Source organism: Oncorhynchus mykiss, chromosome 8 (assembly GCF_013265735.2).
Source record: "Oncorhynchus mykiss isolate Arlee chromosome 8, USDA_OmykA_1.1, whole genome shotgun sequence".
NCBI lineage: Eukaryota > Metazoa > Chordata > Actinopteri > Salmoniformes > Salmonidae > Oncorhynchus > Oncorhynchus mykiss.
Genome location: NC_048572.1, coordinates 50,947,876 through 50,962,074, shown reverse-complemented (window position 1 = coordinate 50,962,074; position 14,199 = coordinate 50,947,876). Strand labels below are relative to the sequence as shown.

Below are 14,199 nucleotides of genomic sequence, written 5' to 3'. Positions count from 1 at the left end.
TTGGGTGCTGTAGGTGTCCTTAAGGGCAGGTAGTTTGCCCCCGGTGATGCGTTGTGCAGACCGCACTACCCTCTGGAGAGTCTTGCGGATGAGGGAGGTGGGGGTGGGGGTGGGGGGGGTGGGGGGGGCTCTCTCTGCTGTTTCGTGAAGTCCACGATCATGTCCTTTGTTTTGTTGACGTAGAGTGGGAGGTTATTTTCCTGACACCACACTATGAGGGCCCTCACCTCCTCCCTGTAGGCTATCTCGTTGTTGTTGGTAATCAGGCCTGTAGTGTCCACTCTAATGTCTGTAGTGTCGTTTGTAACCACTGTAGTGTTGTCTGCAAACTTGATGATTGAGTTGGAAGCGTGCATGACCATGCGGTCATGGGTGAACAGGGAGTACAGGAGAGGGCTGAGAACGCACCCTTCTGGGGCCCCAGTGTTGAGGATCAGTGGGGTGGAGATATTGTTTCCTACCTTCACCACCTGGGGGCGGCCCGTCAGAAAGTCCAGGACCCAGTTGCACAGGGTGTTGTCGAGACCCAGGGTCGTAAGCTTAATGATGAGTTTGGAGGGTACTGTGGTGGGGGCGGCAGGGTAGCCTAGTGGTTAGAGCGTTGGACTAGTAACCGGAAGGTTGCAATTTCAAACCCCCGAGCTGACAAGGTACAAATCTGTCGTTCTGCCCCTGAAAAGAAAAGTGGTGTTAAATGCTGAGCTGTAGTCAATGAATATCATTCTTACTCTTGTCCAGATGGGATAGGACAGTGTGCAGTGTGATGACGATTGCATCGACTGTGGACCTATTGGGGCAGTAAGCAACTTGGAGTGGGTCTAGGGTGGAGGTGATATGGTCCTTAACTAGTCTCTCAAAGCATTTCATGATGACATAAGTGAGTGCAATGGGGCGATAGTCATTTAGTTCAGTTACCTTAGGTTTCTTGGGAACAGGAACAATGGTGGCCATCTTGAAGCATGTGGTGACAACAGACTGGGATAGGGATTAGTTGAATATGTCCGTAAACGTGCATGCTCTGAGGTCGCAGCTAGGGATGCCATCTGGGCCGGCATGCTTGTGAGGGTTAACATGTTTAAATGTTTTACTCCTGTTGGTCACGGAGAAGGAGAGCCCACAGGCTTTGGTAGCGGGCTGTGTCAGTGGCACAATACTGTCCTCAAAGGAAGCAAAGAAGTTGTTTAATTTGTCTGGGAGCAAGATGTCAATGTCCGCGACAGGGCTGTTTTTAACTGTACACCCTGCCACATACGTCTCGTGTTCGAAAGCCGTTGAATTGTGACTATCTATACTGACGCTTTGCTTGCCTTGCGGAGGGAATATCTGTGCTGTTTGTATTCGGTTGTGTTTCCGGTTGCCTTGCCATGATTAAAAGCGATGATTTGCATTTTCAGTTATGTGCGAAAGCTGCCATCAATCCATGGTTTCTGGTTAAGGAAGGTTTTAATGGTCACAGAGGGTACGACATCTCTGATGCACTAGCTAATAAACTCGCTCACCGAGTCAGCGTATACATCAATGTTATTGTCTGAGACTATCCGGAACATATCCCAGTCCACGTGATCGAAGCAATCTTGAAGCTTGGAATCTGATTGGTCAGACCACCGTTGTATTGACCTGAGCACGGGCGCTTCCTGTTTAAGTTTCTGTCTATAGGCTGGGAGCAACAAAATGGAGTCATGGTCAGATTTGCCAAAGGCAGGGCGGGGGAGGGCTTTGTATGCATCACGGAAGTTCGAGTAGCAATGATCCAGAAAGCTACCATTTCTTGTTGCGCATTCGATATGCTGCTAGAATTGAGGAAGTATGGTTCTTAAGTTAGCTTTGTTAAAACCCCCAGCTACAATAAATGCATCCTCAGGATGTGTGGTTTCCAGTTTACATAGTCCAGTGAAGTTCTTTCAGGGCCGACTAGAGATCTGCTTGGGGGGGTATACACGGCTGTGACTATAATTGAAGAGAATTCTCTTGGAAGATAAAGTGGTTGCCATTTGATTGTAAGGAATTCTAGGTAGGGTGAACAAAAGGACTTGAGTTCCTGTATGTTGTTGTGATTACACCATGAGTTGTTAATCATAAGGCATACACCCCTGCCCTTCTTCTTACCAGAGAGATGTTTGTTTCTGTCGGCGCGATGCATGAAGTAACCGGATGGCTGTACCGACTCTGACAACATATCCCGAGTGAGCCATGTTTCCTTGAAACAGATACTGTTACATTCTCTGATGTCTCTCTGGATTGCAACTCGTGCCCTGATTTCGTCCACCTTGTTATCTATAGATTGGACATTGGCGAGTAATATGCTCGGAAGCGGTGGATGGTGTGCTCGCCTTCTGAGTCTGACCAGTAGGCCGCTCTATCTGCCTCTCCTGCGGCGACCGCGTTGTTTTCTGTCGGCCTCTGGGATAAGATCGCATGTCTATGGTGGAGGTTCCGAACAAAGGGTCCGCTTCGGGAAAGACGTATTCCTGGTCGTAACAATGGTAAGTTGACATCGCTTTTATATCCAATAGTTCTTCCCGGCTGTATGTAATAACACTTGAGATTTTCTGGGCTAACAACGTGATAAATAATACAGAGAAAAACAAAACTGCACAGTTTTCTAAGGACCTGAAGCGAGGCGACCATCTCTGTCGGTGCCATCTTTCTTATCAACTGTGTGTGTATTTTCGTGTGAGAGTTCGTAGTTGGTGAAATGTGTAGAACATTTTCTCTACGCCCCGTGGCAACATGTGTAGAATTTAAAGAAACTCTGAAACGTACATTTTTACTCTCCGCTGTCAAGTGAAGTGCCGCTAAAATGTTTTGCTCGCTAGTGCTCTGAAAGCATGTGTGGGTATGCAGACCCGCGATCCACCGTGGCCACTCATTTTTTGTGGGCCCCCCACCCCATCAATGTTGCCTGTCCCTGATCTAAAAGCAAAACCAAATTCCAATGGAAAATGTAAATGTCCGATTTTTGGTTTTGTTTTCACCTTAATGTGTTATCACTGCGCTTTTAACCATTTAAAAGCACAACAAAGCTCAATGGGTATACAATGTGAGATATTTTGAATACTTGTACAACAACTTTATATTTTGTCACATCTAATAGCACAACCAAATAACCTGGATTGCAGTTGAGATTACATTAAAGTACACGGTGCAAGTGATCAGTGCCGTTGCAGATTATTCTAGAATTTGTGAAGATTTCCTTTGCATGCTATCTTGAACCTGCTATTCATTTTAAGGTTGAATAAATATGGTTACATTAGTTTGTAAGATAGCCTTAACTATAGGCTATTTACTATATTACAATGGTAATATTGAGTTTGGTTGACAACATAACCAAATATCAACATTTAAAGGAGATGTATCTAATGCTTGGATAGTTCCATCTGAGCCACTGGTTTAATCCTATTCTTGAAATTTTATTTTTGGTTGAGATGGAGAACTGGATCCAACATATAATTTGATAATTTGTTAACTGGCTATTTACTGTATTGCAAAAGTGATAGTGAATATTGTTTTGTTGTCAATGCAACCAAATATCAACATTTGAAGGAGATGTACAGTATCTTCTGCTTGGATAGTTCCATCTGTGCCACTGAGTCTGTCTTTAATCCTAGTTTGTCTACAAATTAATAGATATGTTGGAATCACATCTCCATTTCAACCAAACATCAAAGTTAAAGAATGGGACTAAATCAAATTTGAAATGCACTTTAAATACAGTTTGATTTAATTTAGTTATATTCTTTAACTTAGATTTTTGGTTGAGATGAAGTGAATCCAAAATATGTATTATTAACTTGTAAATTCCATTTGAAATCAACCAAAACATGAAACAGTAGAGCTTTCTCAACAATCCTTCTCACAATAGCACATTGGTAGTAAGTAGTCAGTGGCAAATATCTAAACAGGGCTTGGTTAAATAGATCAACTCTCCAGTAGGAGGTGCAGCCCAGCCTATTGTTTTTTTCTTCTTAGAGGGGATATTATGTTGAAGATCTGACGTTGTTTCAATGGTACAAATTCAACATATTTTATATAAAGTTTGACTATGTTGAAAATTGACTACTATGATGACATAATCCTGTGGAATAAATTTCACAAAACAGTTTGTTAGAATCCAATGTATTTTCCACGTAGATTCCACATCACATTAAGTTGAGAAATTACGTTGAAACAATGTTGATTCAACCAGTTTGTGCCCAGTGGGATGGTGGTTTCTGGGAGCATGGAAGGAAATGGATTCTTGTGAGTTTGCCTCCTGGACTGCCCCACTTCCTGTGCCTTTTGCTTACTTTGACTTGTTTGTTAGTGTCATTTTAAATTGTATGGTTTGTAAATGTTCCTGGGCCATGAGAAAGGCCACGGATGAAAAGGTAAACGTGTAAACCATTACTTATTATGCATTAAATGGTGAAACTAGTCCCTTGTTTCCTGCTTCTGCCTGCTCAACCCAGATCCAAAAGAACCTGTCATATTTCCACCTCGTGACATTACCCTTTCAGTAAAGTTTGGGAAGCGTCTTAACAAATGCAGTCAAATATTAGGATATTTTAAAAGTGCTTTGAAGATTTGAAACATTTACATTTTTGTGAATTTGTGTTTTTACTAAATGTATAATTTAGCTGTTCGAATTTGGAAACCATGGGCCATTTTATAAATACACCTATAGAAATCTGAATTTTTCACAAATATCCAGTGTATCGACAGCATTTTTCTTCACAAAATCAATTCTCCATAATGTTATTTTTTAAAGCTTACATCACAAACATGCCTCATTGTGTTAAAGTAAACAAAATTACCCATTCTAAAATTGTGGCTTAAAAAAAAAAGTCAAATTTAGTAGATTATTTTATCAAATGCCTTATAACTCAACTGATGACCTGCAGATTATGTGCAACTGCAGATACCTTCTCATACAGTTACAGCCCTGACTGTTTAGATCCTACATAGTAAACATCCCCGGAACTTTGACACAGAAAGTCCCTAGCAATAACATGCCATGCATGGTAATCCCCTGACACCACCATGTCTCTGTCATAGAAATAGAATCAACACTTTATTTCTATGATCTCTTTAGTCCCCTTCTATGTGACATATGTTCCTCTTTCAAGTGAAAGCACATAGACTAAACACAAATGTCAAGAAGGCTTGCCAGCACAGTCACTTCTGTATGTTCCTCCCAGCATTCCCTTAGGCCTCGTACATCTGTACCCAGTATAATTCACACTCGGAAGCATCTTCTTATGAATCCTGTTTGTAAGAAGCTCCCTGGCTGTGAAACATTGCAGTCCATTGTTGGAAGCCTCAGTTCAGTTTCTATCATCGGTATTCATTCACATCTTTGTGTAGTCTGATGCGGAGTCCAATAGGGTCCTGTAGATGTTGGATCTGAGGAACCTGGGGTAGGAGTCTTTCTCCATCAGGCTGTACACAATCCTCTGGGCCTCGTCGAAGCAAACTGTGGAGGGCGTCTTCACATTCTGCCCGATGAGATCTCTGGTCTTGTGGTCAATGTTGATCTGGAGAGATTTAGAGGGAATTGATGAGACTTAGTGGATACAAGAAGTAGATGTGCCTCATGCAAAGCAAATGTGGCAATAAAAAGTAGATACATACGTGATCAAAGATCTACATGTTTTTGTGAAGTATTATACTATGTTTGTGAGTACAACGTGCCTCTTTCGGAGCCTCAGCTTCAATGTATGTCTTGTAGATCTTCTTGGCCCTGGAGGACAGCCTGAAGGAGGACTTAATCTTCTTGTAGTCTTCACAGATCAGCCAGAATTCAATGTTCTCATCACTGAACTCTGATTTCAGAAAGGCCTGAAATGTTGCCATGCCATCTAAAATGGGCATGAGAAGACATACTTAGCTAGGCTTTAAAACCTGCAAACCTACGAAAATGGACATATGATCATCATACCTTCAATGGTTCAACCTCCTTTTGTCTGTTTAAACGTTGTTTTGACGAACATGAAATGCTTACATTTTGATGTGAGAAGTCTCTCCAAAGACTGGGACCACAGGATAATTTCCTCAGTACTAAGTCTGTAAAGGAGGAGGACAGTTATTTTCAGATCAATACACTGGATGTTAATGTGGATGGTGGATGGGTCCTGATAGGAAAGGCTCATGGATATGGAGAGTCTATCCTTAGGCTATTTACCGTTCAGTGTTAGGGGCATGGGAAGATCTGCGTTGTAGTCGGGACCTCAAGTCGCATCCCCTGAAACAAAGTAAATAAGTAAAAGCATACACAAAAAAAAACATGCACATAAAACCTCAAAGTTATCTTGCTCCTACGTGCAAAGGCAGCCAGCAACATAATTTAGTGTTTTTAAAGAACAATTGTTTTTAAGAATCTGCAACTGTGCCGAATGACCAACAAACCAATAAATCAATGTGGAATGCAAGCAATACTTTATCAGCGAATACTCACTTTGTCTGCTTTCTTCTGTTGTCCTCCATGTCAATGTTGAGTGGATGCAGTTCCCTTGATGGTGATGTGACTAAGATAAGCATGTTTGGGGGAACACGATCATTGGGTTCTTTGTATGTATTACTCAGTGTTGGAGTTCTCTGCTAGCTTGTCAAATTGTGTCTGTTTTGACAGTCCTCCAAACACCCTCCTTTATACAAGCGACGGCTACTGTGATGTTAGTGTGTGTAGCGTCACCCGTTTCGTTGGCCTCTAACCACAGAAAAAGAGGAAGTAAGGGATGACGCTAGCTTGTTCACACCAGTGCAATGCAACTGACTGTCTGCGTTCAGAAACCTGCACAGGTCATTGCCTACCGATATTAAGGCCAGGGTATGCAAATGTCACGTGGAAAATTAAACAACCGATAAGCAAATTCTTACCTTCACTCTGTGGGCTCAAGTAAAGAACACGGTCCTTTGTTTAATTTTTTGAAACACATTTGTCAGGTGGAAGTGATACTTTCATTAGGTCTTTTGCTTTCATGTCCCATGATAGTGGAACTGTTGCGTTTTTTTTTATTTTTTTACACAATATAAACTTTTGCCTTTTCACAAGTATAACCCCAATAATTTTATCTGGAGTTTTTGGCAGAAGAGAACAATTGAAATAGGTCAAACCATGCAAGCAGAATAATTTGCCGGATTCGTCAGTGAAAATCCCACTGTCCACCTTCAAGTCTCACTTCTCCTTATGGTACACTTCACCTTACTGTATGACATCAGTAGTGGCCTCTGACATTTATTTTTCCGTCACAGAGAACCAATCATATGTAGTATGTTAGATAGATGGACAGATCGGGGCCAGATCACAATAGATACAAAGAGGATTTTGTCCTGACTAGATGACTAAACATGTTGTTAGTTTATTTCCATCAAAATGGCAGATCTTTATCAGATGACAACTAAGCAGACAAAACTAGCAGTCACAGTGTTGCTCACAGTTAATGTCACCATGAGAAACCAGTCAGGATAGACGTAAAACGGTCACATGGGTATGAGAACTCGGTCACATGGGTATGAGATCTCATGCACAGGCTGACCTGCAGCATATAACATCCTACTTCCAATACAGTCCTCAGGAATACATCGTTTCATGCTATACATGATTTCAAATGAATAGATCGTATTAACATTGTATTTCCATATTTAAATCAACATTGTAATTGAATATTGATCAAAGTGATGCATTTTTCAACTGCATGCGTGGGTGGGCATGCGTGTGCGCTTGTGTCAACTTTTTGAAACAAACCACATCTACTTCCACTTCCTCTTTCCTTAGCAGCCAACTGAAATGTGTTATATAATGACATGACTAAAAACAAAACAAATACATGAAATATCCCAGAAATGAAATATATGGGAGTCGGTGCATTCGACATGAGGTTGGCAGACAGTGAATTTCACTGACAGGATTGGCATGTTAACACGTTGACTATATATATATTTTGGAAATCTTTTGGAAAAAAATAACACTAACAAATTTTCATAGTGTTGTACACCGAACATACCTCCTAACTGCAGACCATGAAGAGACTGCAGGGTCGTTGCTGTAATGAGTACGATGGGAGACAGAGTGCTGGTTTCAAGCGCAGGGCGCAACAGGTGTTTATTAGTAAAGGACCACAGGAGAAGGCCGGTAGCTGGGTCCTGGGGCAGGCAGAAGGTCATCCAACAAGGTAACAGTACAGTCAGGGAAAAGGCTAATGACATAGTCTGGGAGATAAGGCAAGAGATTGATGACTAATAATGATGACTGATGACTAATAATAAAAGAGCATTGTTGGTGAGGATGGCCAAAAACTACGATACACGGGAGGACTCATACGGACCTAAACAGCGCTCCGACTAGACTGTGTATCAAAACAAACAATACCTCACAATGATGGGGTGCAAAGAATTGAACTAAATAGTGTGTGTAAATGACATACAGGTGTGTGAACAGGTGATCAGACTTCTGGTGATTGGGATCTGGAGAGTGAGCTGCGTTCAGGGAATCGATGTGTTTGAGAGTGTGAGCTGGAAAGTGGGCTGGAAAGTGAGCTGTGTTCAGGGGATCTATTGTATGTGTTTGAGAGTGTGAGCTGGAAAGTGGGCTGGAAAGTGAGCTGTGTTCAGGGGATCTACTGCATGTGTTTGAGAGTGTGAGCTGGAAAGTGGGCTGGAAAGTGAGCTGTGTTCAGGGGATCTACTGCATGTGTTTGAGAGTGTGAGTTGGAAGCAGACGTTACAGTTACACCACAAAAAAAGCAGAAGAAAGAAGATTTCGACACCCACCATCTCAGATTGTTCTGGAATTGTTTCTGCTGTTAGAAACAGATAGGATTAGCATTCCTGTAACATTACTTTGTTGAAACCTAATTTGATCTCTGAAAATGTAAGCTGATTGATTGCATCCAAGTTGGCCATTTTCATTTATAGGATTCATATAATATTGAATAAATATAGTACCTAAAATCATATTTGAACCAAACTTTTTTTTATAACAATGAGTTAGACATTAGGAATCCAAACGAATGGACAAAAGACAACCACGGACCCACACCCAATACCAATCCCACCCCAACAAGTATACACTGAGTATACAAAACATTAAGAACACCGGCTCTCTGGCTGCTGACTCATCTTCACACAGTTGATTGAAGTGCTGATCCCGCTACTGACGCTGGGCCTCAAGTGTCTTCAGGCATGAGGCCTCGGTCTCCCTCATGAAGTTCGCAGTGTTTCCTCTTCCCTGGGAAAATATATAGGCAAAAGTAATGAAATGTACAGTACAGTAATTATAAGGTACAGACTTCATAGCAAACCTGAGGGCAACCAGTGTGAGCGCAGTCTTGTTCTCCAACCATGTATTATCTCATAAAATGTATTACATCTTATCCAGCAAAGGCCAGTATGCGACCAATCAGATTTACCAAGCAGATTCATCAAAGATGCAAATAATAATTGTCTTGGGTCTCCTTGAGTAATGTTTAGGATCATAACCCTGCCATGACAAAAGCCCTGTAGAGATGAGCTTGCTCTGTTTGAGACAGCTAAATTGTGTGATAAGGGCTTAACAAGTGAACATGACGATCAATTGATATTGAACTGTTTCCAAACCGAGAATGGAACCTGGGTGTCTGTGGGTGCTGGGCTCTGAGGTTGTGGCTTCACCATTAGAGCATGCAGCTTTCTCTGGGTCTGTAGGTTCAGGAATGTCCTCTGAAAAGAAATGCTTGCTCATTTATTTAGAATTCAATACAGAAATATCTAATATACATAAGTATTCACACCCCTGAATCAAGACTTTGTAGAAGCACCTTTGGCAGAGATTACAGCTGTGAGTCTGTAAAAGTTTGTAAAAGCTTTACACACCCGGATTTTCCAACATTTTGCCCAATATTCTTTTCAAAATTCTTCAAGCTCTGTCAAATTGGTTGTAGATCATTGTTAGACAACCATTTTCAGGCCTTGCCATAGATTTTCAAGTAGATTAAAGTAAAAACTGTAACTCGGACACTCAGAAACGTTCACTATCTTCTTTGTAAGCAACTCCAGTGTAGATTTGGCCTTGTATTTTAGGTTATTGTCCTGCTGAAAGGTGAATTCATATCCCAGTGTCTGGTGGAAAGGTTTTCCTCTAGGATTTTGCCTGTGTTTAGCTCCATTACGTTTCTTTTTTATCTAGAAAACTCCCCAGTCCTTAACGATTACAAGCATACCCATAACATGATGCAGCTACCACTATGCTTGAAAATATGGAGAGTGGTACTCAGTAATGTGTTTTATTGTATTTTCCCCAAACACAATACTTTGTATTCAGGACAAAAAGTTAATTGCTTTGCCACATTTTTTGCAGTATTACTTTATTGCCTTGTTGCAAACAGGATGCATGTTTTGGAATAGTTTTATTCTGTACAAGCTTCCTTTTCACTTTGTAATTTAGGTTAGTATTGTGGAGTAACTACAATGTTGTTGATCCATTCTCAGTTTTCTCCTATCACAGCCATTAAATATTGGTCTCATGGTGAAATCCCTGAGTGGTTTGCTTCTTCTCTGGCAAATGAGTTAGGAAGGACATCTGTATCTTTGTAGTGACTGGGTGTATTGATACACCATCCAAATTGTAATTAATAACTTCAAACCATGCTCAAAGGGATATTCAATGTCTGCTTTTTATTTTTTTTACCCATCTACCCTTCTACCCTGCTCTTCTTTGCGAGGCATTGAAAAACATTCCTGGTCTTTGTGGTTGAATCTTTGTTTGAAATGCACTGCTCCACTGAGGGACCTTACAGTATGTGTGGGGTACAGAGCTGAGGTAGTTATTCAAAGAATTATGTTAAACACTATTATTGCACACAGTCCATGCAACTTAACTTATGTGACTTGTTATGCACATTTTTACTCCTGAACTTATTTAGGCTTGCCATAACAAAGGGGTTGAATATTTATTGACTCAAGACATTTCAGCTTACTTTTTAATTTTTATTTATATAATTCCACTTTGACATTATGGGATAATGTCATTATGGGATATTTTCCCACAAAATGTGGAAAAAGTCTAGGGTTGTGAATACTTTCTGAAAGTACTGTCAGTATGTTTTGTTTGTATCATGTAAGGTCGGCTGCTCCGGCTAACGTCAAACATGTAGCTATGTTCCCGGCATTGGCCTTCCATGGATGTTTACATGACAAGTTATCTACCTTGGTTTACGTCTCTCGCAGTGCTCACTCTGACATGCTACAGCTAGCTATGCTGAAGACATTGGTAGCTAGCTAGATTGTAATTTAGTGACCATTCCTTTGGATTTTTCACGAGTTACTCATTGTTAGAAAAAGTTTTTTGGAAATGGGATGTTAGCTACTATATTTATTGAATATTATATGAATCTCATGAATTAAAATGGCCAATTTTGGTGGAATGCATTATCTTCATTTCTCAGAGATCAAATTATGTTTAAACAAAATAACGTTGCAGAAATGCCAATCTTTCCTGTTTCTAACCAGAGAAACGATTTCAGAACCATCTGAGACGGTGGGTGTCATGGCTTGCTGAATGATATGGAACGACCCGGCATTTAGATAGGATTATTCTGAATTGTATACATGATTGCAACCAATTATACATAACTAGAAAAATACAATTCCTGAGTAATATTTGTGTGCTTGCTCAAGCTGTCCAAATGTATTTTGATGGCTGTGGGAGAAGTTTAAATTGTTTGAGCCCAGTGTAGAATTCAAGCCCAAACAGAAGGTAAAGCAGTCGTAAGAAGACATTGGAGACTTTCTATGATACCAGATGTACTATATTTTGGGCAACATGCCCTCTCTGTCTACCTAGGCTTACTTTGCATGCCGTCACCATGGTTACAGAAGGTATGCAAAGTTTCATCCATCAGGGCCAAGGTTCAGTAATGCACCTTTTGGCCCTACGCACAATGAACAAGCATTGTCAGTGCATCTAAACACCGTGGTTTAAAGCTTCCACTGGATGAGTGTTGATCATATGAAATGGACTGTTCTCTGCACTGTTCCATTTCTTCAAACATACATTTGAGGTTAAGGGTTAAGTTTAGGCACTATATCCAAACAGTTAAGGTAAGGGTTAAGGTTTGGGATAAACATTACATTTAGGTGCTCTTTCCAAATTGTTATGGTAAGGGTCCGTGGCGGTTCTAGCCTGTATGGCTCCCTGGGCGAACCCCCCCCCCCCCCTTTCAGCTCCCTTGGCGAACCTCCCCCCCCTTTCAGCTCCCTGGGCGAACCCCCCCTTTCAGCTCCCCATTCTGCACCAACTGTCATTTTTATTCAGACATTTGGAACAACACAAATAAATAATCATAACATTTAAAACGATATAAATATAAAAATATATACAAAAATAAGACTCCGAAATATCAAAAAGAAGTAACAAAGACAAATGGAAAGAAATTTGTGTTGATTTGGCACTCGAGCATCAATACATTATCCTTCCACCAACACTGTCAACCAAGAGTCAAGACTAAACCAATTCACCTTGGTGGTGTGCAGACTGGTTTTATATTATTCTCAACGATTTCACACAAACCAGAAAAAAATGCAACAATATGTCTGTGAAACTATATATTCACATGAATTGTGGTTTATTTGGTAATGTGATGTGACTGATTTTACTAATTGTATTAGTACTGTAAAAAGTTAAAGGTGCGCTATTTGATAGATTCCCCCACTCCCTCAACCTCGGGCTTCAAGTGGGGGAGACCTGAGGTCTACCTACCCCCGCCCCCCTCCCCCTCTCATACTTCTGAGCGGGAGACCTTCCCAGGCAGGAACCTGCCTAGCTCACAAACTAGAATCAGGGCTCCCACTCTGACAAGGTTAATTGATCCACATTCCCACACGGTGACATGATATCATTGACCTGACGTGCAAATTAGCGAAAGAAAACCGATCCCTCAAATGTGACCATTCCAAATGTCGCCTGTACCTAAATTTGCCACTGGTAAGGGTTAAGGTTTGAGATATGGTTAAAACCAAAACATAAATGTCCATGGCTGAGTGTTACAGTCATCGTTGCATCGATGCATGAAGAAGCCAAACACACAGAAATAAAAAACATAGAACACAAAACATAGAATGCCTACCCCAACTCACGCCCTGACCAAACCAAAATAGAGACATAAAAAGGATCTCTAAGGTCAGGGCGTGACAGTACCCCCCCCCCCCCAAAGGTGCGGACTCCGGCCACAAAACCTAAACCTATAGGGGAGGGTCAGGGTGGGCATCTATCCGCGGTGGCGGCTCTGATGCGGGACGTGGACCCCGCTCCACCTTAAGCTTGGCCCACTTACTGGCCCTCACCGCCGACCCCCAGACTGGGGACTCTGGCAGCTCCGGACACGAGGGAGACTCTGGCAGCTCCGGACACGAGGGAGACTCTGGCAGCTCCGGACACGAGGGAGACTCTGGCAGCTCCGGACACGAGGGAGACTCTGGCAGCTCCGGACACGAGGGAGACTCTGGCAGCTCCGGACACGAGGGAGACTCTGGCAGCTCCGGACACGAGGGAGACTCTGGCAGCTCCGGACACGAGGGAGACTCTGGCAGCTCCGGACACGAGGGAGACTCTGGCAGCTCCGGACACGAGGGAGTCTCTGGCAGCTCCGGACACGAGGGAGACTCTGGCAGCTCCGGACACGAGGGAGACTCTGGCAGCTCCGGACAGGACACAGGCACAGGACTCACCAGGCTGGGGAGACCTACTGGAGGCCTGGTCCGTGGAGGAGGCACAGGATAGACCGGGCTGTGGGGGAGCACTGGAGATCTGGTGCGTAGCCTTGACACCACTCTTCCAGGCTGAATGCCCACTCTAGCCCGGCACGTGCGGGGAGCTGGAACAGGGCACACTGGGATCTCCTGGCGAACTGGGGAAACCGTGCCTAGAGCCGGCGCGGGATATCCTGGCCCGAGGAGATGCACTGGAGGTCTGGAGAGCAGGGCTGGCACCATCCTTCCTGGCTGGGATCCTCACCCTAGCCCGGCAGATGCGGGGACCTGGAATGTAGCGCACCAGGCTAAGAACGCGTACTGGAGATCTGTAGCGCCAAGCTGGCACAAGACGTGCAGGGCTGGGGAGGCGCACAGGAGGCCTGGTGCGTGGGTCTGGCACAGTCTTCACCAGACGGGTAGCACGCACCCCAGGACGAGTATGGAGAGCTGACTCAGGTGACATCAAATCGAGGACACGCTCCGTCGGGCAGATGT

The 14,199-nt window shown here is 42.8% G+C and overlaps 1 protein-coding gene across 1 annotated transcript; it reads right to left on the bottom strand.

Annotated features, from left to right (window-relative positions):
- Window positions 1–4,623: 4,623 nt before the first annotated feature.
- LOC110530038 (regulator of G-protein signaling 21) lies at window positions 4,624–6,667 on the bottom strand. The gene is made up of 5 exons (XM_021612806.2): window positions 6,434–6,667; window positions 6,161–6,220; window positions 5,981–6,042; window positions 5,671–5,837; window positions 4,624–5,513 (listed from the first exon to the last, which is right to left on the bottom strand). Exons 1-5 carry the CDS (start codon window positions 6,514–6,516, stop codon window positions 5,328–5,330), a joined length of 558 nt encoding a protein of 185 aa, XP_021468481.1. The 5' UTR covers window positions 6,517–6,667; the 3' UTR covers window positions 4,624–5,327.
- Window positions 6,668–14,199: the final 7,532 nt, after the last annotated feature.